Source organism: Misgurnus anguillicaudatus, chromosome 4 (assembly GCF_027580225.2).
Source record: "Misgurnus anguillicaudatus chromosome 4, ASM2758022v2, whole genome shotgun sequence".
Taxonomy (NCBI): Eukaryota; Metazoa; Chordata; class Actinopteri; order Cypriniformes; family Cobitidae; genus Misgurnus; species Misgurnus anguillicaudatus.
Window position 1 is genome coordinate 1,448,197 of NC_073340.2, and position 25,766 is coordinate 1,473,962.

At 42.1% G+C, this 25,766-nt stretch overlaps 2 protein-coding genes across 2 annotated transcripts; one reads left to right on the top strand and one right to left on the bottom strand.

The window, feature by feature from the left end:
- The first annotated feature begins 566 nt into the window (after positions 1-566).
- Positions 567-3,914, top strand: LOC129421257 (G2/M phase-specific E3 ubiquitin-protein ligase-like). The gene is made up of 5 exons (XM_055176671.2): positions 567-1,045; positions 2,272-2,450; positions 2,525-2,697; positions 2,857-3,071; positions 3,366-3,914. The coding sequence occupies exons 1-5, from the start codon at positions 973-975 to the stop codon at positions 3,611-3,613; spliced, it is 888 nt and encodes a 295-aa protein (XP_055032646.2). The 5' UTR covers positions 567-972; the 3' UTR covers positions 3,614-3,914.
- On the bottom strand, positions 3,860-14,658 carry LOC141363670 (uncharacterized). The gene is made up of 6 exons (XM_073866541.1): positions 14,162-14,658; positions 13,945-14,078; positions 13,552-13,699; positions 12,431-12,679; positions 4,489-4,759; positions 3,860-4,411 (listed from the first exon to the last, which is right to left on the bottom strand). The coding sequence occupies exons 2-6, from the start codon at positions 14,027-14,029 to the stop codon at positions 4,223-4,225; spliced, it is 942 nt and encodes a 313-aa protein (XP_073722642.1). The 5' UTR covers positions 14,030-14,078; positions 14,162-14,658; the 3' UTR covers positions 3,860-4,222.
- Between the last annotated feature and the right edge of the window lie 11,108 nt (positions 14,659-25,766).

A 25,766-nucleotide genomic window follows, 5' to 3' on the forward strand; every position in this document is an offset into this window, starting at 1 on the left:
TAAAAAAACAAACATCTTGAGATACTTGGTAGCCTACAATATTTACCTCTTATGATTGAGCATTAAAGACTTGGGCTTTAGTGGGCTACTTGCTGGTGGCAAGCTTCCCATTTCTCTGATGAGTCAACGACGACTGGAAGTGAACTTCACCGAGTCATATTGCACAGAAATCTTATCAAAGAACGGAAAAATAACGGTATAACCATTTACCATTATTTTCAATTAACGGTTCTGTTCCGGAACATATATTTTTGGAAAGTTTCTGGTTTCGTTTCTGTTCCTTGCAAAACATCAAAAGTTTCTGGTTTTCGTTTTCGTTCCTTGAACCGGTTCAAAGCCTTGATTTCAAATACTTATATCACTCACAACAGTGGTCTGGCCAGGATATTGTCATTTAAAAAGTGGAGTTGCAGCTCTCAACTGATGTTTATGTTGTCATTTTGTATATTGGCCACCAGTTGTGTGATTGCAGTACTAGTTTTTGCCACAAGTTTTGTGATTGCAATACCAGTTTTGGCCACAATCCTACATACTGTTTCTTTAAAATAAAACTTCTACATGGTGGTATTAACTGATGTTAAATAAACTGGTCCTCATTAAACTCTGTTGAAATATGATTTTCCATTAACTAAAGCTAACCTTGGACTTTTCATGAGATTTGCTGACAGTTGCAAATAGCAGTCATTTTACCTCTTGTTTTTTTCATTACTGTACAGGACTGACCTTAAAACCATCTTGAACAGACTTGGGGAAAAGATTGATCACACTTCGTGCCCGGCCAGCAATCACATAAACATATGCAGGGACTACACTGGCAACGTCCATAACATACTAAAGAGTACAGTTCAGGCCTTTAAGCGGCGAAAGTTTAATCCTGAGGCCAGATTGGATGTCATTTTTGTTGACAGTGAACAAATATCCGAAGGTTCAGTAGATGGTGGTGGACCCACTCGGGAGTATTTAAGATTGCTTATGAAAGCCATTCATCAGTCCAGCATATTTGAAGGACCAGAGACAGATAAGACGCTGGCTCTTGATAGTCAAGGTATGTTCTACATCAGTGGTGACCAACCCTGTTCCTGGAGATCTACCCTCCTGCATATTTTAGTTCCAACCCAGCTTCAACACACCTGACTCTAATTTTTAGGGAGCCCTAAATGCCTGATTGCCAGGTTCAGGTGTGTTTGATTGGGGTTGGAGCTGAACTCTGCAGGACAGTAGATCTCCAGGAACGGATTTGACACCACTGATCTACATTGTGTATTATCTTCATGTGATTATATTGTTGTTGAACAGTAAAGTTCTTTTGCAGGTAAGGAAAACCTAATACAAAATTGACATACCACCCTAAAGGTGGTTTAAAGGTCCTGTTTTTCCTGTGTTTTTGAAGCTTTGACTGTGTTTATGGTGCACAATATAACGTGTTCATGTTTCATGTATGTAAAAATGCAGTATTTTTCACACAGTTACTCATCTCTATTAGGTGTGGGTGATAAATCGCCTGCGATTCTCATGTGTATCTCATCAGTAAAGCCGGTTTCATGATTGGTAGTAAATCACCATCACTTGCTTTCAGATGGAGCAGCATTTACTACACTGAGCTGTATTTCACAGAGAAGCTCAGCAAAATCGTGTTCTCTGTGTAGTAAATGCCGCTCCATCTGAAAGCAGGTGATGGTGATTTACTACCAATCATGAAACCGGCTTTACTGATGAGATGCGCATAAGAATCGCAGGCGATTTATAGACCACCCCTAATCTCTACACCCTTGTTTTCACTGTCCTAAAAACGGGCTGATGTCTTCCTTGTTCTATGAATTCCCTCCTTCAGAAATGCGCATTGAGTTCTGATTGTGTAGCTGGTTTAGTGTGTGATTCAGCAGCAGCTTAGTTTAGCTGGTAACTGGCATAGTCCTGTGGGCAGAGGTTAATCAAAAACTCTTATATTGACGTCATTCACTTATATTGGGAAGTAGAGGGCTGAATTCCAAACCAGCCGTTCTCTGTAGTCCTTGAAAAGCGAATTCTGTTAAATAAAATGTATCGCTTGTCATTGAACTTTGAGCTCTATAATTTTGCAGGTATTATTTATGTTTTAAAAATGCGATCACGAAAAACATGATTTTTAAATTGTTTAAAAAAATGTAACAAAATGCCATTAACACAGTCCTATACGTAGGAGTAGATATTTACTGGGAAGATTCCTTGTATTTCTCAGCACATTAAGCATTGAATGTTTTGTCATGAAAATAAACATTATTTTTTTCACAGCCTTAGAAGGAAAACTATACACGCAGATAACACAGATGATATCTGTGTGTGCAATACATGGAGGTGTGGCACCAAATTTCTTCTCGGAGAGGTTGTTTAATCAGGTGTGTGATAAACCCACTGCCCGTGCAACATTGGATGAAGTGAGTGATGTCACATTCAAAGAAAAACTACTAAAAGTGAGTCTTGCTCTGTCAGTAATAATTTATACGAATTCATGCAACATTTAAAACAGTGATTGTAATGTTTTTAGATTAAAGAAGCAAGAACTGTTGAAGATGCAAAAGCTGCAATAGAGGAGGCAGAGGACAGCCTGGCTATTGTTGGGTCTTGCAGAATCATCACAACACTGAAGCAGAGGGATGCCCTTGTGCAATCTGCTGTCAATTTCTTTGTTGAGGGCAGATTAAATGTTGCATTGCAACAGTAAGTATTTGTTTAACACACACACATTAATTGAATTACTGCTATGTGCTCAAATATATCATTCGGTACATTTTGTGGAAACAAATCATTAAGGCCTTAAAGTCAATTACCTATTTGTAGATGGTAATTTGGGAATTTTTTGAATGCCTTTTTATGCAGGTTTGTGGAGGGCTTCACCACACTTGGACTCCTCAAAGAGATGAGAGCACACCCAGATCTGTTCCATAGCATGTTTTTGAAGGATGTGAGGCCTTTGAAGGCTAGCGACCTCTCAACACTTTTCCAAGTCAGCTTTTCAGCATCAGAGACACACAAAAGAGAGCTAGAAAACCAGACCGTATGCTACTGGCGAGACTGGCTAATTGATGTTGAAGGTACAATAATTTAAGTCTGTTTTGTTACATGCAATATGAATTTTTTTTTTCTTTGCTTTGTACAGCTGCTGTGAACTTTTGTGCCAAATGTTTAGTCTTATCCCTAAAATACAATACATACCTTTCTACACTTAAAAATGACTTTAAGATGTATTGTGAAAACTTAAAATGTAGTTCACAGACTGTTATTGGAATGTGTAACTATCAAGTGCCCTACATTAAGTATAAAACACCTTGTTCAAGTTACATAAACATTATTGTTGGGTATTTAAAATAAACTAAGACTTTTTTTAGAAGGAGAATGTGCGCCACTAACTTTGGAGAATGTGCTCGAGTTCGCATCTGGGGCTTCCACGATACCTCCCTGCGGTTTTTTCCCTCAGCCCACAATTGAAGTCTTTCCAGAAGAACTTGGCAAAATATTTCCTGAAGCAAATACGTGTGTCCTTGTTCTAAAATTACCGGTTCACAAAGACTATGATTCTTTTAAAGCACAAATGTGCAATGCTGTGCTTTGGGCACCAACAATTGGATTAGTTTAAAAATGTACCAGGTTCATTGTGCACTTTATTTATAGCTCATTTTAGAAGTTTTATAGTGCACTATTCAACATGTTAAAATTAAGCTTTTAAATCAGAACTGAGTTTTGTTGAATTTAAGCTTTTAAATAAGTTTTGAAACAAAAACATGTTGTTAGGGTCCTAGCACCTCAGTGCTCGGGCCCTATTGTTTTATTGTTATTACAACAGACCACTCTTATAAACAGTGGTTCTCTGATAGCAAGGATAGTCAATTTAATGTTAAAGGGATAGTTCACCCAAAAATGAAAATTGTGTCACTTACTCGCCTTCAAATATGTATACATTTCTAAGTTCTGATAAACAGGAAGGAAGATATTTTGTGAAATGTTTGTAAAAAAACCATTTGTGAACCCCATTCACTTCAATAGTAGAAAAAAGGTTCCACAAACATTTCTCAAAATATCTTCCCTTGTGTCCATCAGAACAAAAATGTGTACAGCTTTGTAACAACATGAGGGTGAGTAAATAACACAATTTTCATTTTTGGGCAAACTATCCCTTTAACATTAAATTGATTGTCTTTGCTATTTGATACATCAGTTATATATACAGTCAATGTTCATCCGTTCTTTAATGATCCAGCATTTCTCGAAGAATCCGTACAGTCTCAATGTACACTGGTAGCATCTCTGCCAATGGTACAGTTGGATTTGGCAGTGTGGAAAGTTCTACCACAGACAGGTCTCTGGGAAGGTGTAGCTCAGGAATTTGAACTGAAGGTCGTTGTGGGCCTCTCCACCATCTGTTGTCATCATCTGTCTGTAATTTATTTTTGTTTATCAGGTGTAACAGTCAGATACATTATATGCAAGACTGGTTCCATATTGATTAAATACCTGAGAAATGTTTAGTGTGTGTCTATCTCTTTCTTTGCTTGACCACAGCTGAAGAGGGGACTGGTTTCTTGCAGATCTTAAGGAATGGTTGTTCCATGCTCTCTGAAATTGTTGCAGATGTGACTGGATGTGTGGCATGTAACATCTATGTAAAGCATAGAGGTCTGTCTCCTTGTCTGGATTAAGCAACCCCTCAGCTTCCAGACGAAGGAAAGTGCTGTAGAATAGATCAAGGACATTTTCAAAAACATCTCTCCATAGTCGCTCGATCCTAAAAAAAAATAAGATCAAGTGTCAGTTGTTACATATAACAACACTTTAAAAGTTAAAATTAACAGTTAATTTTATTTTATATTTACATGCAATGTAATAGATAAATGCAGTCACTGTGTTAAATTAAATTTTCTAATCAAAACAAATGTTATAAACTACAGTATAGGTAGTAGGTTTGTTTACTTTGGGAAAAGGCATTAGAACAAGTAATAAAATGTCAGTATTTTATTAATCAGGGTTCCCGCGGGGTCTTAAAAAGTCTTAAAAAGTCTAAAATTCAGAATGTTAAATTTAAGGCCTTAAAAAGTCTTAAAAACACCCAGATTTTTATCTCAGGTCTTAAATTTAATTTACCCAAGTCTTAAATTTCTTACCTCTTTTCATTCCCAAAAAGCGTTGTCCGCAGAATATAAAATAGTAATTTAAAACGCTGAAGAACTAACTTAATCAGTGGCGGAGGCAGAAAGTGTATGATGGTGGGTCTCTAAAAAAAAACGTTCCGCCCTTTGTCATAATCCACGCAAATCGTGCCTTAAGCTATATTTCAGGTGTTGTGATCTGACTGTTTACTGTGGGTTTGGCGAGAAACAATCCTTAAACTAGTTCTGTATAAGCAAAAATCTTTTTCGGGGTAATTTATAAGCCTGTGGCTTACCTGAGCATTTGCCAGGTTCTGAAACATAGAGGACACAGAAGCGAACAAAAATCAATGCTGCTTTATTGAAAATCAACTTAAACAGTCGGGCCGTCGAGTCACGAGCCACCAACAGCGTGTCAACTTTAGTGTTACACAGTTTTATATTTTAGACTTTAATATTGCTCTTTGCTGCGATGCACTTGAACCTAACACGCTTTCCCTTCAGCTCTGCACAAACATCAGCGATTGACAGACGGAAAGCAAGAAAGTACCGTAATAAACCATATATTTCAAAAAAGTGCAATTGTCTTTTAGGAACAATTCAAACGTTTTGATTGCGCAAATGCTTCAGGAGTTACGGTTAAATGAACAGCGGTAGATCAGAGCCCTTTCGCATAGGCAGGCTGCTGCATACGGCATCGCCTGGTTTATTTAAGTTAACTGAGCATTACATTCGCAAGTCATAAGCATATTACAACAATTAACGATTAACTAAGAATAATAATCAATATTTCAAAGTTAATTTCAAAGTTAATATTCTGAAATAAGACCATTTCTGAAAAAAGAAATGCGACCCTTCGGAGGCTACAGCCTTCGGATTGAGAAACGGTCTTAGTGGATAACGTTAGCAGCACATATCAAACAGCCTTTAATGGTAAATTTCATTTTCTTAATGCAGATTCATCCGTTATTGTGTAATTAGAGAGGCTATTAAACCTGATGGCAGTATAGTGCATATTTATGCATAAAACGTATGGGTGGAGTGTTTTTTTGGCTCTGTGATTCTGTATTCAATTAAATGCAATACATTAATTTATTAAAAACTTGTATTAATAAAATGCATATATTAATGCTTTTAGGGATTAATAATAATTGAAAGTGATCTTTTGTTCTTTGTATATTTATAAACAGGCACAAGATATATACACAGCACACAGTCAGTTGTACATTAAACATTATGGGGTTGTTTCCCGGGCAGGGATTAGCTTAAACCAGGACTAGGTCTTAGTTTAATTATGACATATATAACTAGTTTGAATAAACATGCCTTACTAAAACCATTACTTGTGTGCATTTTGATGTATTTTAAGATATGTCAGTGCAAATTGTTTTCAAGTTTGGAAAGCTCTTATCCCTGTCTGGGAAACCTCCCCTATAAGCTTACTGTGACACATGTCCCGAGCTCTCATCAGCGTCGCCCTGGAAACCAAGCAGTCACACCTGTACCTGCTCGTTATGGGCTGAGCGGCCACACCTGCGCCCCATCAAGCATCAGCTTTATAAACCTGGCAAACAAACACAGAGGTGAGAGATGTCTCCACAAAACTCGGCTAACCTTTGTTACTCTTACCCCCGCAGAGAGCAGTGTGTGACCGCCAGTCCCAGGACCAAGGAAGAGCACGGACCCACACAGCACAACGCCTTACATAGAAGAGGAAACAAAGCACCGAGCACCAAACCACCTCACGTTATCCTTCTTTTCCCCACTAAACCACTAATAAAATCCACCCTCTGGGGTTTTTACTTGCATTCTCGTGTCGTGTGCTTCTTCACCCCGCCACACTGGTGGAGAATGCAGGCAACTCAGTGAAGACGACACAGACAACGACCCCTTTACACTCAGTTTTCCCCTCTTGGATTAATTTGGACAGATTTTATTTTTTGTTTCTCTTTTGGCTCACGTTCCCTCTCTGTTTCCCCAGGTGACGCTCCTCCCCCGAAGATGGAAGAACGGCTGAAGCACCTCACAGAGGTGAGCATTCGCCAGCAGCAAATCATGGAGCATATGGCCTCCCGGCAAGGGGAAACGGAGCGTGAGCTTTCCGCGCTCCGCATCGCTGCTGCCCAGCGAACTCCGCTACCTGACCCCCGTGTCCAGGCGACACAGTTGCTGCCGAAAATGACAGCGCATGATGATGTAGCGATGTATCTCCAGATGTTCGAAACCGTTGCTGTGCGGGAGGCGTGGCCCAAGGATGAGTGGGCACGGATCGTGGCCCCGCTCTTAACTGGGGAAGCGCAACGGGCTTATTTTGCGCTGACGCCGGAACGAAGTGCTTCCTATGAAGAGTTGAGGAAGGAGATCCTCGGCCGGGTTGGATTGTCACCGATCAGCGCTGCCCAACTTTTCCACGAGTGGGCCTTTGACTCACGGCAGCCGGCCCGAACTCAAGCCCCAATCTCTCTCGCCTTGCCCAACACTGGCTACTGGCCGGGGATCCCAGCGCGCATCAGGTAGCGGAGCGTGTAGTGGTTGACCGCCTCCTTCGAGCCCTGCCCCGCCCACTTCGTCAAGCAGCTGGCATGCGGAACCCATCCAACATCGACGAGCTGGTTGAGGCCATCGAGCTGGCGGAGGCCAGCCAACACCGGGAGGTTGGGGAGCGAGCGTCACCTTTTCCCCGGAGGGTGGTCCAGGAGCGACGCACGCCGGAGGGCACCCAGCGACCAGTGAACAGGCCGGCGGTTCCCGGGCTGCAAGATGAGCCCATGCCCACTGAAGCACCCCGCTTTCCTGGACGACCCTGGCTGGCAGGCTGCGCCGTGCATACAGAAATCGCACCGCGGGCGGAAGTGAAAATAAATGGCCGCCCGTTCCTCGCCCTTCTTGACTCCGGCAGTGCCGTCAGCCTGATCAAGACGTCTGTCCTGCCCCCGCGAGCTGAAACCAAGGCAATGCTGCCCATCACCTGTGTGCACGGCGACACCCGAGACGTCCCAGCGCGGCGCGTTACCATCGCTGCGCCGCCCGGCGCCTGGCCAGTTGACGTCGGACTCGTCAAGGACCTGCCAGAGCCAGTCCTGCTTGGTAGAGACTGGCCAGGATTCGACCGCCTGCTCGTCGCCATTACCCAGCCTGTCAGCTCTGCCGGGAACCGCCCAGTCCGGAAGACCACAAAGAGGCCACGACGGCGTCCTGTGTTGCTGGCCTCGGACAGCCCCAAGGATGGTGAGTCACTCCCTCAAAGTTCTAACCTTTACTTTGATTTGTACCAGCAGGTGACTGGAGCTGGGGCCTTCGCCAAGGAGCAACACGAGGACGACAGATTGAAACACTGCTGGGCACAAGTGAGAATCGCAGAAGGGAAGGAGCTTCAACATGCACCCCATCCCATTCCCCACTTTGTGGTGAAAAATGGCCTGCTTTACTGTGTCGCACAGCGTAGGGGGGAGGAAAAACTCTTGCTGGTCGTCCCACGCACCAAGACGGAAGCATTGATGGAGATAGCCCATGCACACCCTATGGCAGGCCACTTAGGAGCCCAGAACACAATACAGCGCCTCCGTGACCGATTTCACTGGCCGGGCCTGGAGGCTGAAGTTAAGCGTTTCTGTCACGCCTGCCCAACCTGCCAAAAGACGTCACCACGCTCCCCTCCCCCCAGCCCGCTTATACCGTTGCCCATTATTGAGGTGCCCTTCGAGCGGATTGGGATGGATCTGGTAGGGCCGTTGCCGAAGTCCGCCCGGGGCCATGAACACATTCTTGTCATCGTGGATTATGCCACCCGCTACCCTGAGGCCATTCCCCTCCGTAAGGCCACCACAAAAGCGATCGCCCAGGAACTGTTCCTTCTGTGTAGCCGGGTCGGCATCCCCTCCCAAATACTGACTGACCAGGGCACCCCATTTATGTCCCGGATGATGGCTGACCTCTGCAAGCTCCTCAAGGTCCAACAGCTCCGCACCACGGTATACCACCCCCAGACCGACGGGCTCGTTGAACGCTTCAATCAAACACTAAAGCAGATGTTGCGGCAAGTGGCTGCCGAAGACAAGCGAGACTGGGACAAGATGTTGCCATATGTGCTCTTCGGTGTCCGGGAGGTCCCACAAGCCTCCACTGGTTTCACCCCGTTTGAGCTACTCTTTGGTCGGCAGCCCCGCGGCCTGTTGGACGTTGCCCGAGAGGCCTGGGAGCAACAACCAGCGGTGCACCGAACCATGGTGGAACATGTGAGGGACATGCGAGAGCGGATCGACCGCGTCATGCCTATTGTCCGGGAACACCTCGCCAAGGCACAACAGGCTCAGCAACGACACTACAACCGGGCAGCCCAACCACGGGAGTTCCAGCGAGGTGACCACGTTCTGGTCCTGGTCCCCACGGCTTACTGCAAGTTCCTGGCCACTTGGCAGGGTCCGTACACCATAACAGAGAAGGTCGGCCCTGTCACCTACCGTGTCCGGCAACCAGGTAAAAGGAAAGAGGACCAGCTCTACCATATTAATCTCCTGAAACGTTGGGTCGGGACCGGACCCCAGCTTTCTGCCTTGGCCAACTCACCCCCCGTGGTTGTTGACATGGACCCTCAACTCTCGGCCGCTCAGAAGTTGGAGCTGCAACACCTGGTCAGCCAGTTTTCTGATGTGTTCTCCCCCCAGCCTGGGCGGACCCACGTCTTGGAACATGACGTCCGCACACCACCTGGAGTTATCATCCGGCAGCGGCCTTATCGTGTCCCAGAGGCTCGGCGACACGCCATCGAGAAAGAAGTTCAGGAGATGCTGAAATTGGGGGTCATCGAACCATCGCGCAGCCCATGGTCCAGCCCCATCGTCATGGTTCCAAAACCCGACGGCACCTTCCGCTTCTGTAACGACTTCCGGCGTCTAAATGAAGTCTCAGAGTTTGACAGTTACCCGATGCCCCGGGTCGACGAGCTGCTGGACCGCCTAGGGAGGGCCCGGTTTATCTCGACCCTTGACCTCACCAAGGGTTACTGGCAGGTCCCCTTAACAGAACAGGCCAAACCGAAGACGGCCTTCTCAACCCCAAACGGCCATTGGCAGTACCGGGTCCTTCCCTTCGGCCTACACGGGGCCCCGGCCACCTTCCAGCGGCTGATGGATGTCCTCCTGCGACCACACCAGCTCTATGCAGCCGCCTACATCGATGACGTCGTCATCCACTCTGAGACTTGGGAAGACCATCTGGAGAGGCTGCGGAAGGTGCTGTTGGAGTTACGCCAAGCCGGCCTGACCGCCAACCCTCGGAAATGTCACCTGGCCCTCGCCAAAGCGAAGTACCTGGGCTACCAGGTGGGTCGGGGCCTTATCAGACCACAAGAGAAGAAGGTGGCCGCTATCCTCTCCGCGCCACAGCCTGCCTCCAAGACTCAGGTACGGGCCTTTTTGGGGTTGGCGGGTTACTATCGCTGCTTCATCCCTGACTTCTCCTCCTTAGCATCTCCCCTGACAGACCTGACCAGGAAGGGGCAGCCGGAGAAGGTCCTTTGGACAGCAGAAACGGAAACAGCGTTCCAGCGGATAAAGACGGCTCTTACTTCGGAACCAGTGCTCCAAGCCCCCGACTTCAACCGCCCCTTCCTGCTACAGACAGACGCATCCGACACTGGTTTAGGAGCCGTCCTGTCCCAGGGCCAGGCCAGCGAGGAGCACCCGGTGATTTACATCAGCCGAAAGCTGACCCCAGCAGAGCAAAGGTATGCGACCGTTGAGAGGGAGGCTTTGGCAGTCAAGTGGGCAGTTCTGGAGCTGCGGTACTACCTCCTCGGTCGCCACTTCACCCTTGTCACCGATCACGCTCCTCTGCAGTGGATGGCCAGAGCAAAGGACACGAATGCCAGGGTGACTCGGTGGTTCCTTGCGCTCCAGGACTTCAACTTTACCGTGCAACACCGGGCAGGGACGGCCAACGCAAATGCTGATGGTCTCTCCAGGATATGGGCAGCTTTCGCAGGTCTGTCAGGGTCCACTCCCCGCCCACCCCCAATCTCCCCACATCTCCATAGGAACCGGACGACGCTTAGGGGGGGGGAGTGTAACACATGTCCCGAGCTCTCATCAGCGTCGCCCTGGAAACCAAGCAGTCACACCTGTACCTGCTCGTTATGGGCTGAGCGGCCACACCTGCGCCCCATCAAGCATCAGCTTTATAAACCTGGCAAACAAACACAGAGGTGAGAGATGTCTCCACAAAACTCGGCTAACCTTTGTTTCTCTTACCCCCGCAGAGAGCAGTGTGTGACCGCCAGTCCCAGGACCAAGGAAGAGCACGGACCCACACAGCACAACGCCTTACATAGAAGAGGAAACAAAGCACCGAGCACCAAACCACCTCACGTTATCCTTCTTTTCCCCACTAAACCACTAATAAAATCCACCCTCCGGGGTTTTTACTTGCATTCTCGTGTCGTGTGCTTCTTCACCCCGCCACACTTACGTACTACAGAGTGTGATGCATTTTAAAGCTTTAAAGTTGTATGAGGCAGTGTAAAACTAGGCACAAACCAGCAGCTGACCATACTAACTGATCTAATATTAGTGAATTTTATTTGTCAAAAAACATTGTTGATAGAATTTTATAAAAATACTACTTACACATTTTAGTGTGATGTATAAATATTGTAAATCTATTAATTAAGAAAAATCACAGTTCTTTGCCTCTAACTCAATGTATATCAATGGCTCACTATGAGCCATTTTTGGGCTTCCATTGTCAGAAGTCTCTTCCTAAAGGGCTATGGGTAAAATTTGTCGGCGCCAACACTCGCGGTCTAATAGAGTTAAGCATAATGTATTTCCATGTATTTTGATTATCTGTTTTAAAACTGCGTTCATTTTATATTTTTCTATAACTGAATCAATAAAAATAGAACGTTTTAAGAATTTCTGAGATCATTTGAATGCTTCTAGTAATGTGTCGTGTTGGTCTTAAATTTTACTCATAATGGTCTTAAAAGGTCTTAAAAAGGTCTTAAATTTAACTTGCTGAAACCTGCAAGAACCCTGATTAATAGCTCCTGGACTAACAACTATTTACAAGTATGACTATTACAGCCATTTGGTCTATTTACAGTTGTCCAAGTAATTTATTAATATCTAAACTCACACAATTGTTTACATCAAATAAAAGCTATAACTGTGCTAATTCATAATGTAATTTAAAAGCTGAATTTAGTTCAAATTAGGTCGATGCATTGCTTGTAACTAACAAGAAATAGTTAAAAATGAGACGGTAATACAAATTTTAAAACTAAGCAGATACTTAATTGGAGTTTCAATCACCTTTGATTGTGTACACTTCTTCCTGCAATGTGACTGTTCCTGTTGATTCCACAATTAGTCACCATGAAGCGTGCCACCAGAACATTTTCCCCTCCCTTATCTGATCTGACTCTTGAGGGGACGCCATACTGGTCCACTGCTGACAGGAAACTTTCCAGAACAGTTTGGGCTCTGTTGTTTGTTGCTGCAGTCAGGTAAACAATGAGCCGTGAAAACCCATCAACACCACCATGCACAACTATTCTCCATCTGCAAATATTAAGAGAGAATGTATATAAGCCACTCTGCACAGCAGCTCTAACAGACACACACTGTCGTGAATTTTTTCAGGAGAATCAGAGACGGTTGAGATGTAAAATTCTCTTCAAAGTATTTTATTAAAGAATTGTGTCCGACAGCTTGAAACAATACTGGTCATAGGGTGTACACCTGGTAAAATGATAATGACCCCGTTCTGAGTTTTTCAGTATATTATATAGTGGTCCAGTAGCCCTGCCTTTCTTTCACTCTGTACTATCCCAATGCTCAGCAGACTCCTGCCTTTAGGCCCCTTAGCTCCTTCTCATAACAACTTGGTGATGCTGTGGCTTTACCTCTGTACCCTTCAAGACATACATAAATCCTCACACTGGTGGTAAAAACAGTGTCTTTGTTCTCTAACACATCATACAACCATTTTGCTATCCTTACCATGGACACCCTCATCTCCTCCAGGCCCAGCTGTGGAACAACACATTCATATGCAAGCAACAGAGAGACAACTTAAAACTTAATTCATGTAGACCTTAACCAAAAAACACATTAAAAGCATACCATATAAAACATTTATACTAATCTGTAAGATAAAACACTCAAAATTTCTCTACCATAACACACACAAACACAATGAAAACAAGATCATAAACTCGCTGTGCATCCACTGCATACAAATTCTACTAGTGTTAAAGTGTAAACTGGATTACTAATCAGCTCTTAACAACAAATACAAAAAGGGGTAAGACATTTTCTCCAAGAAAATATAATGATCTGAGTGAGACCATTATCAACATAATTCCCCCACCAAACAACCCCCATTATCTGACAATTGTGAACAGAAGTTTAGAGCATCGGATTTGGCCTACCTTATAAGCTTATGATTCCCGTCAACATGCCACAGGCTATTGGGAGCTGGTACAGAGTACACTCTTCGTCTAACGGTGCGTAGTGAGAGCCTACGCATCAGAACTCCTTCAGCGTCTACTCGCCTTAACGATGCCAGTACACGGCTCCCTAAAATAGAGTAATTGCATAATTAACACATGATCTTGTAAGACATGAATTGTTACATTTAATAAAAGCAATAAGCTCTTTTACAACAGCCTAAAACAAGACTCAACCAGTATGAGCCTCGGAACTTAACCGTTTGATAATAAACAAATGTCTGCCCACAATTTTCATAAGGCCAGTATTTTGGTTGAAAGTATTATTCTGTTTAAAGTGTTCAATAACAGTGTACAAATAAATCAAGTTCTTACGTTTGACAAAAAGTTGCTTTGACCTCAAGTGACCTAGTATCAGCTTGTAGCCAGCGCTGGGGAAATTGCAATGAATGTCAGACATGATCACGTCTAACTCAGCGTCACTAACACTTTTGTTCAAGTCCACTCATCTGTGTACACAAAAAGTAAAGCTATTAAAACAACTTTATATCGTTATGTGTCTGTATGTCATCATCCATAGCAGCTATCTTACCTTAACCCCCATCGTGTAATCCTGCGATTAAGTGTTTTCAAAGACACACCAAAACGTTTTGCCATCTCACTGCGAGGGATGCCAAGTGAGATTTGCATATGTAGTTGGTCTTGTGGTATGTCAATACTGGGCTGAAACTCTGAGACATTACCAATGCGAATTAAACGCTTCATTAAACTTAGTCCATACCGTGTCCTCAACATGCCGACTGGATGCTTCCAGGTTTCTTCTAAGATTAAGCAATGTCGTCAACGCATAGTCATAGTTCACTAGATCATTAATGTTACTCTCCACATAGTTAGCCAAAGAAATTACAGCATTTATAGTGTTGGTCCACGTTTCCTCCATTTTAAGTTACCGTCTTTCTCAGGTCCTCATCCGAGATCAATCTACGCATGACGTACAATCAGAGCCAATCAGCGAGCTTGTTACATCCACCTGGCCATAGTTAATTTGCATTTCTCATTTGACCATTTGCAAGGACCCAAAGAGTCACGGAAACTCTAAATAGAGAAGCTAAAACGAAAAGCAAATCGAGTAGCGAAAAGAATAAGGAGAACCATTGGGAAAATGAAAACAGAAATGTTAAACGGAAATGCCATTTTAAATGCCCAATTCAAACCTGTATTTGCAGTTTAATTTATAAATCCAGTTATTTATTTCTCTTTTTAAATCGCTTTTTGAAATACATTTTGAAATTCCATTATTTAATTAAGAATTTGTAAATGCAATTTAAAATGATGAACTTATTGAGTGTTTTATGTTGTTTTTGTAAATTGTTATATTAATTTGAACTATTTATTAAGGGATTAATATTTCATTTCTACATTATTTTTATAACCTTATTTTTATTGCCTAATAAAATGTATATAATTTTTTTTGTAACTTTGTCTATTTATTTATAGATTAATAAATGAATTTTTAAACAAATGTATTAATTGCTATTTTTATTGTCCAGGTAGTTATTAAATATTGAAGTTCTTTATTACATTTTGCATGACTCTTGTGGTCCTCCATAATAGTGAGCCATTGATATACATTGAGTTAGAGGCAAAGAGCTGTAATTTTTCTTAATAGTCAAGAAACGCATTGATTTACAACATTTATATATCACACAAAACGTGTAAGTAGTATTTTTATAAAATTCTATCAACAATATTTTTTGACAAATAAAATCCACTAATATGACAAGATTAGTATGGTCAGCTGCTGGTTTGTGCCTTGTTACTTGTTTGTGACTTGATGTATTAGGGTGCTGAGGGGGAGGACGCTGGCGCTGTCTGTTCGCCGCTTCCCCAGTCAGCTTAAAAAGTAACTTAACGTTAAGTTAAAAAGTGTAACTTTTTACTGTTTGTGCCACCGACGTGTGGACCTTTTAAACTACGTTTTACTTTTCACTTTTTAAACTTCACTTAAAAACTACATTTACTTTCCGCGCAACCCAACAGTGGACTTTCCTGGATAGTATCTGGTAGTTTTTGAGTCTAGCGGTGGCCTACCTGTTGCCGCTACTTCAGCTGGAAAAGTGGAAAAGTGGACACTGGATAACCTGAACACACCTGGGAAGTCTGAAATCAGCCATCGCTGCCCTCACTGTAAAAAGTAATACCTAGATCTAACTTATAAAAAGTGAGGCAAGTGACTGCATGGGAAGTTTTAGGTTGAGTCAACTTTCAACCTTTTTTAAGTATATTGAATACACTAACATTACTTAATATGAATGCAATAAAATTGAGTTGAGTCAACTAATTGTGCTAGTATTACTCAGTTAGATAAATCTTCTTTTCTTGGTACAGGTAGCGTATTTATGGTTAGTTGTTGTTTTTTATGCCGTCAGATGAGGGCTAGAAACGTTTATTCAAACAACACACCCACTCAGTTTCGTTTTGGGCAGCTGTAAAGCGCGACATACTTCAGTATGCAGTCTATGCACAAGCACCAGTCTTCTGAACAATGGTAACTACAAAACTCAAAGAAGAAACAGAAACTCTTCCAAATATCGAAGATAAATGAACATTAAACACTAACAAGTCTTTCTTTTTAGTTAAAAACAAAACAAAAAAAGTTTCAATTCAAATTTCACTCTCAAAATGCAGTCCCATGCAAAGCATGCTGGGAACTGCAAGTCCACTGCCTAGTTAGTTGTGTTTACTCAAATAATTCATGTAGTTTTAACACAAAATTAATAAGTTAATTTCTTTCTTACAAATTTAAATCGATTATAGATAATAAAATTAAGTTGAATTTACTCAATAATGTGCTCATTTAGAATTAATCAATTTATTCCAATTTTTATTTTATTTTAACTCATATTTTGATTAAAAAAACAAGAATAATTTTTTTTAATACAGTTTACTCAATTTATTTTTTTAAAATCTACTAAGGCACAGAAACACTTTTTACAGTGCTCACCGCAGACCTGGAAGTCTTTGTAGCTAGCATCCCGGCTATGCGGCTAAAAACAATCACTATGCTGAGTTACACCGTCAACCAGCTGATGAATCTCAACAGTTTTTTCACTCCACCATGCACTGCAGTGATTAAACAACTTGGACTTCTCCACCGTCCGCGTTACATCCATAGAAGTTCCCGCAGAAAGTTTGTATGCTCAAAGACACGTCCTACCATCCCGGATCTCTGGTCAGTAACGAGAAATGTCGCTCTACGCATACGTCATCAGAGCGCTGCCTCATACGGAATAAGTAGTGTCGGCGTCTCCATGGCAACACCTTTCAGTGAGCTGAATAGAAAACGTGGGGTGGATTTTAGTTTGTTACGGCCAGTGCAAAGGCTTGTAGCATCGTCAAGCAGCAAAATTGAACTCTTAAATGCACAGTCGATTACAAATAAATCCTGCATCATTCACGACCACATCCTTGATAAAAGTCTGGATTATATGTGCATTACAGAGACCTGGCACCCACCAAATACTTTTCTCTCTTTAAATGAGAGCTTTCCCGTGGGATATAGTTACCTCCAGAAAGCCCGCAGCACAGGGCGCGGTGGTGGCTTGTCAGTTATTTATCGTAGTGATCTGGACTTATCTATTCAATTCAATTCAATTCAATTCAATTTTATTTATATAGCGCTTTTCACAATACTCAATTGTTTCAAAGCAGCTTTACATTAATAGAAGCAGTAAAAGCACAGAAAAACGACAGATAGCACAACATAATACACAATAGCATAAGCAGTCAAATTTGCTGCGGCTATGACTCGACATTATGAGCGAGCGTATTACTAATGTAATGTCTAGGAGAAGAAGCTAAGTTAAGCCCAAGCAGGCTACCTCCCCGGGGTAAAAAAACCCTAGGAGAAAAAAAACAAAAACCCCGGGTTGTTTAGCCGAGGAAAAAAAAAAGTCCTAGGAGGGAAAAACCCTTGGGAGATATACATGTATATACACACATATAAACGGATAAGGAGATTAAGCGGATATTAAGCGGGTCCTGCCGGTGGTCGTTGGTCAGGCATCAGCTGGGCATCACATTGAAGGACGACCAGTAGATCAGAGGTGTGCCGACTTTCACATCTACCGGAACTGGGTCTGTTTGTCCCATTGTCCTCAGGGTCGAGGACGAGACAGGGAGAAAAAAACAAAATCATATTAGCGTAGGGGCCGTTCACATGTAATGCAAGTGTCACACAGTGATGTGATTTAATCAGCTTAGTTTCAGACAGACTAACTATTGCGGCATAATTATATTATCCACAGTTGAGGATTTTGCAAATTGGGGGCCCACTGCGACGGTATATATGGTAACTAAGGGTCACCTTCCGATTTTTAAGAGAAAATGAAACCTGTCGACCCGTTTGACTAAGGCCTGTAACCCCACTGTCATCGTTAATGCAGGTTCAGTGGCAAACGGGTCTATATTGCATACTATTTACAAGATCACGAGAAAACGCCAACATCGCAACCTGACCATACGTGTTGACCCGTTTGACTAAGGCTGGAGGCCCAACTGTCGTCGTTAATGCAGGTTCAGTGGCAAATGGGTCTGTATGGCATACTATTCACAAGACACATGAAAGCGCCAAAATCGCAACCCGACCATACGTGCCAACCCGTTTGACTAAGGCCGGAAGCCCCACTGTCGTCGTTAATGCAGGTTCAGTGGCAAACGGGTCTGTATGGCATACTATTTGCAATACAAAGAAAGCGCCAAAATCACAACCCAACCATACGTGCCAACCCGTTTGACTAAGGCTGGAGGCCCCACTGTCGTCGTTAATGCAGGTTCAGTGGCAAACGGGTTTGTATGGCATACTATTCACAAGACACACGAAAATGCCAAAATCACAACCCAACCATACGTGCCAACCCGTTTGACTAAGGCCGGGAGGCCCCACTGTCGTCGTTAATGCAGGTTCAGTCGCAAACAGGTTTGTATGGCATACTATTCACAAGAACACGAAAGTTCCAAAATCGCAATCCGACTATAGGTTAAGATAAGGTTTTTATTTATTTATTTGGTTGGTCTGTGTTATGACCGCGAGTGCTTTGTTCCGTACAAATAACTATTTCGAGTTAAGTACTTTTACTAGAAAAATTATGCGAATGCTTTGTTGAAGAGAAAAGTTTTAAGTCTAGATTTAAAATTATCGACTGTGTCTGATTCTCGGACATCGGTTGGTAAATCATTCCAGAGCTTAGGGGCTAAGTAGGAAAATGACCTTCCACTTTTAGACACTTTTGATAGTCTAGGGATATCAAGAGACCAGAATTTTGCGACCGTAGTGTGCGTGATGGATTGTATTCTGATAGTAATTCTCTAAGATATGAGGTGCTAGGCCATTTAAAGCTTTGTAGGTGATTAGTGATATTTTAAATTGTATGCGATATTTAACTGGTAGCCAGTGTAAAGATGCCAGAATTGGGCTTATGTGGTCGTACTTTTTAGATCGAGTAAGTACCCTTACGGAAGCGTTTTGAACTAGCTGAAGCTTGTTTACTTGATTTGCATGGCATCCCCCGAGTAGCGAGTTACAATAGTCTATTCTAGAGGTCATAAAAGCATGGATAAGCTTCTCTGCGTCAGATGTAGACAGTATATGGCGTATTTTCGAGATATTTCTAAGATGGAAGAATGCTGTGCGGCAGACGTTGGCGATATGACTATCGAAGGATAAGTTGCTGTCGAACATCACACCTAAGTTCCTAACCGTGGAAGATGCCACCACAGTGCAGCCATCTATGTGCAACTTGTAATCTGACATATTATGTTTGTGGCGATTCGGTTCAATAATAAGTATCACAGTCTTATTGGAGTTCAGCTTAAGAAAGTTATGTGCCATCCAGTCACTAACATCGCTAAGGCAGTCTGTTAGCTTAGAAAACGTGTGTTTCGCTGGGACGTGTGGAGATGTAAAGCTGGGTATCATCCGCATAGCAGTGAAAACTTATGTTATGTTTCCTGATATTGTCTCCTAGAGGTAACATGTATAACGAGAACAGGATAGGACCTAAAACCGATCCCTGCGGTACACCGTATTTAACCAGGGAGTGATATGACTCTTCCTCGTTTACATGAACAAAGTGATAGCGATTGGTTAGATACGACCTAAACCAGGCTAGCGCCTGACCACTGATACCAACATAGTTTTCTAGTCTATTGAGTAAGATTGTATGATCTATTGTGTCAAAGGCTGCACTAAGGTCTAATAATATAAGAATTGAGATTTCACCACGATCGGATGTTAATAGGAGGTCATTTGTAACTCTAAGCAACGCTGTCTCTGTGCTATGGTGGGGCCTGAATCCTGATTGGAACTTTTCATATGTACTATTATTTGTCAAGAATGTGCGTAACTGGCTTGCCACTACCTTTTCTAATATTTTCGAAAGAAAAGGGAGATTTGAGATTGGTCTAAAGTTATTAAGCTCTCCCTTAATCAGAGGTTTAATAACTGCTAGTTTGAAAGCTGTTGGAACGTATCCTATTTCTAGCGATGAGTTAAAGATATTTAGAACTGGGGTTGACACTACAGGGAATACCTCTTTAAGTAGTTTTGTGGGAACGGGGTCTAATATACAGGACGATGATTTGGATGATGTAACTAGTCTAGAGAGCTCATCTATTGTAGTAGGTTTAAATGAATCAAAATGTTTGTATGGTACTCTAGTGTTAAGTGAACTAACGGGTAGAGTGGTGGCTGCCTGCGTAGCTACGATGTTTTCCCTTATAGCCGTAATTTTGTTAGAAAAGAAGTTCATGAAGTCGTTACTATTGTGTTGAAGTTTACTATTGGTTTCTGTTTGTTCTTTGTTTCTAGTCAGTTTTGCAACGGTGCTAAAGAGGAAACGAGGGTTATTATGATTCTCATTTATAAGCTTGCTAAGATAGGTAGATCTGACGGTTTTAATAGCCTGTCTGTAGTGTTTAACACTATCTTTCCATGCTGCACGCCATACCTCTAACTTTGTGCTTCTATAATTTCTTTCCATTTTCCTAGTTGCCTTTTTGAGTGCTGCGGTGTGATGATCATACCATGGAGCTGGCGGTTTTTCTTTGATTCTCTTTTTTCGAATGGGAGCAACGGCATCCAATGTGTTAGAACAGACATTGTTTAGGTTTTCTATTACAATATCTAGATCGTCACAGTTATCTGCTACATGTTTAATTTGGGACAGGTCTGGAAGAGTGCTAATAAAGCTATCTTTAGTGGTGGAAATTATTGTTCTGGCTAATCTGTAGCATGTTGTGGATTGAGTGATCCTATCTAGAAGTACAGTGTATGACACAAGGTAATGGTCAGAAACTGCATCACTCTGAGGTTATCTATGCAACCATTACCTGAACTATTTTCATTTGAATGCCTTGCAATGTAAATCCCCTTCCCCTGTGCTGTTCCTCCTCATTTATCGACCACCAAAACCAAACCCATTATTTATCACTGAAATGTCAACTCTTTTTACAACTTTCTGCACATCCTCTGCCAATGTTATAATTTTAGGTGATATGAACATCCATGTTGACACCCCCTCATCCCCTTTTGCAGTTGAATTTCTTCAACTGTTGGACTGTTTTAATTTAAAACAAATTGTTGATGTCCCCACACATGCGAGGGGCCACACATTGGACCTGGTCATTACAAACTCTGCCCCTCTTACCAACATGCAGGTGTATGATTTAGGGGGGTCTGATCACAAGGCCATTTCTGTGGATCTGCAATCTCCATACAGCCTACCCAAGCTGAAGCGGAATATCCGGTTTAGAAATCTAAAAAATATAAATCCAAAACTTCTGGCATTGGACTTTCAACAACTTTCCACACACTTTTCATCACCCGACGAAGCAGTGGACTATAACAGCCATCTGAGCAGCCTCCTGGACCACCACGCTTCTGTTAAAAACAAAACAGTCAGCTTCACTCGCTCTGCTCCCTGGTATACAGATGGGCTTGGTAAGATGAAGACAGAAGGGCGGGTCCTTGAGCGGCGCTTTAAAGCCTCTGATCTCACTGTCCACAAACAAATGTACCAGATGCACCAACAAAAATATGCACAGGCCCTCAAAGTTGCAAGGTCACAGTTTTATTCTGATGTCATCAGAAACAGCCCAGGAAATTCCAAGCAGCTTTTCTCCACTGTCAATCACCTTCTAAAACCACTACCCCCTCCACTTACTGCCACTACAGAAGAGCAGTGCAATAAATTCATGGATTTTTTCACGTCAAAAATTGCACATATTCGCTCTGCCCTTTCTGGTCCTCCCACCATAACTTTTAAATTAAAGCCTAATCCTGTTTTAAGATAATCCCTGTCCGGGAAACCACCCCATAATGCATGTTTATAATGTACAACTGACTGTGTGCTGTGTATATATCTTGTATCTTGTATATCGCTTGTTTGATTTATAAATATACAAAGAACAAAAGATCACTTTCAATTATTATTCATCTCTGAATGCATTAATATATGCATTTTATTAATACAAGTTATTAATAATTAATTTATTGCATTTAATTTAATAAACCAGCAGAATTACAGAGCCAAAAACACTCCACCCATACGTTTTGTGTACCAAATTGTTGTAATATGCGTATGACTTGTGAATGTAATGCTCAGTTAACTTAAAAAACCCAGGCTTGATGATGTATCCAGCAGCCTGCATATGCAACCTCCGGAGGCTGCAGTCTTCGGATTAAGAAATGGCCTAAAGGGCTCTGATTCAACCGCTATTCATTTAACCGTAACTCCTCAACCATTTGTGCTATCAAAAAAAAGTTTGAAGAAAAGAAGACAATTGTTTTTTGGCAATATATGGTTTATTACGGTACTTTCTTGTTTTCCGTCCGCGAAACGCTGCTGTTTTGTGGAGAGCTGAAGGGGGAGCACGTTAGGTGCATTGCAGCAGAGCAGAGAGCAGATTAAAGGGAGTAAACACGCATGGAGCAGTGAGGTAAACAAAAGCCTCCTTAATGAAAACTGTGCAACACTAAAGTTGACTCGCTGTTTCTCGAAGGCCCGACTGTTTAAGTTGATTTTCAATAAAGCAGTGTTGTTTTTTTTCGCTTCTGGGTCCTCTTATGTTTCAGAACCTGGCAAATGCTCAGGTAAGCCACGGGCTAACTAAGTTGGTTAAATTAACCCAGAAAAGATTTTTACAAAACTAAATTTAAGGTTTGTTTCTTGCCAAACCCACAGTATACAGTCAGTTCACAACACCTGAAATATACCTTATGGCTATATGGTGGATTATGATAGCCTACATGTGTATACTCTTTAAAAAATAATGATTAAAAACTGGATTTAAGTGCGACTCAGTGACGTGTGAAGTGTGGAACTTTTCTTTTTAGAGGCCCGCCCATAAAACACTTGCTGCCTCCGCCACTGATTAGTTCTACAGCATGAACGGAGGTAAGAAATTTAAGACTTGGGTAAATTTAATTTAAGACCTAGGATAAAAATCTGGGTGTTTTTAAGACTTTAAGGCCTTATATTTAACTTTCTGAATTTTAGACTTTAAGACCCCACGGAAACCCTGGTGAATAGGGTGGTCACTACTATTGCAGTTGTTCCCGGGCTCCATTTATCCCTTGTAATGTTAGTGTTGTCATGAACACGCTCTATTGTCCCAGTAACAAATCGAATCACCAAATAGCAGTGTTCTGAGAATATAGTTCCCAGTATTTATACGATTAAAAAAATGGCTGTGTCTCATACGACTTTCTTATTTGCACATGCTGTGATACAGATCACAACATGTAAATAGGAAAATGTTGGCATTATTTTGTCACTTATTGGGATTAGTGTGCTAGCTGAAGCCATTTATATCCAGTCTTTGTGCTAAGCTAGGCTAGTGGTGGGTGTCAAAAACACACAGCACGCACCAAAATGAACAGTGATGGTAATAACGGCGTTATAAATAAACAGCGTTACTAACGGCGTTATTTTTTCAGTAACGAGTAATCAAATAAATTACTGTTTCCCCTGTTATAACGCCGTTACCGTTACTGACATTAAAATGCTGCGAGTTTATTAATCTCACTGAAGCGAGTAGGCTCTCATCCAAACAGGCAATGTTTTTCTCTAGTGTGTGTTTGTGTGTGTGTGAGCGTGTGTTGAGGGGTGGGAGACACATAACTGATGATGATTGGTCACTGTGTGTTAGAGGGGTGGGACAACCACATAACCGATGATGATTGGCTGAATTTCCGTCATTAGCCAACCAGAGGCAGGCAGAGTTCATACACAAACACAACACTGCACTGCTGCTAGGACTGTGCTTGTCAACTTGGTGACTTTGTCGCTAGATTTAGCAACTTTCTGAACCCCTTTAGCGACTTTAAAAAAAGCGACTAGGACAAATCTAACTATCTTTTCTGGGGTGCATGGAGACTGACGCGGGAGCATGTATCACTCTCTCTTCATAACGAGCAGTGGATGCTGCTGCTAGCTGTTTATGCGCGCCTAGCGCCTTGCGGTTTTCTGCCGCCTGCCGCGCACACGTTTTTGAAGGAGCGCTGAGTGCGGAGAAGCGCCTGACGTCATTCGCGTCTTCCATTGTCCAATCGAATGAGGGGAGAGGCGGGCCTAACGTTGTGGTGAGGGAAGTTTACAGTTGCTTTGAAGAACCGGACTCCACTCGCTCACTCTCTCCTGCGTGTTTGTGCACCTCTCACCCTCAAACAAGGTCAGAGCAAGCGTCCTCTTTTTAAAGTTTCTGCTAATATGACAGTTAACAGCAAAAGAGCGCTCACGCTTCAATATTTGATTGACAAGAAAGCTGACTCGGTGGTTGCTTAGCAAGATGAAAAGCCGCGCCGCACTGCTCTTTTTTAAAAAAGGCAGTGCGTCGCGCCTTGCGTTTGCAAGCGTTTAAAGCGCTTTTGGTGTGACTGGCCCCTAACATTATATTAGGTCACTTAAATTTTAAGCAGTCTGTCTCAATGTCAATCAAACAAAAGAAAAAAAGTTTAACATATATTATCTTTTGCTTTGTGTGTGCTAAATCTTATAGTTTTATCAGTGATTTTAAGGTATTGATGTGGTAATTTAATGTATGGATGTGGTAATTTTTCTGGTAATTTAACTTTGCTGACTCTTTCAACTTCAAACAGGTGTAGTTCTGTCATATATTGTTATATTCCACCAAATCATGCATTGTTCTATGTTTTAATAGAGAATGTCAAAATATGAACAACTATTTTTAGGAAAATTTGCTAATTCCGACTCAATTTGCCAGCACATGTCACAAATGATGCAGCAGCAAACAAAAATGGAGAAAGAAAATTATTCTGAAAAGAAAATTCATATACAAAACAATGGCTTGATGGTTCTGTTAAAAATTTAAACAGGCTGTTGTTAACATACATTTGCATAAAGCGTATAGATATGTATATATGATTAGAGTATTAAAAACCTGAAAAGTGTTATTTAGGGTAAATTTAGAACGGATAAAAATGTGCGATTAATTTGCGATTAATCGCGAGTTAACTCATGAAATCATGCGATTAATCTAGATTAATTTTTAAATCTATTGACAGCCCTAATTTTAAGCCAAGTTATGATAAAGGAGTGGTCTGTACCAAGGTTATTTTCGTAAACTTAAACTGAAACTAAGACTAAAATTATAAGCTAAAAAACATTTTTGTTAACTGAAATAAAATTAAAAATTCATAATAAATGAAAAACTAAAACTAAACGAAACGAAACGAGCAACAGTAATTGAAAAACTAACTGAAATAAAATAATAATTATCAAAAATAAGTATTAGTTTTCGTAATTAATAAGCTCTCATCCCGTGGTGGAAAATCTGAACAGGCTTTATAATAGACCCCTTAATCGCCTACGTCACTGTGACGTCACCGCTCTAGCTGGAGGCAAAACATAAGGGGCCCTATCTTGCAACCAGCGCAATTGACTTTGTCAGTGACGCATGTATCATTCGTATTTTGCCCTGGCGCACAGCGGGTTTTTCCCTCCACAGACGCACGTCGGCAAACTAGGGAATGAACTTGCGCTCCCTGGGTGGTTCAGCGCAAAAAAGGAGGCGTGTTCTGGCGCAAACCATCCTTGATGCTATTTTGCAGTTTCAAAAAACAATTGCGCGAGGGACTTCCGGTGGCGCGAAATGGAATAGACGCATTTTATGAAGCT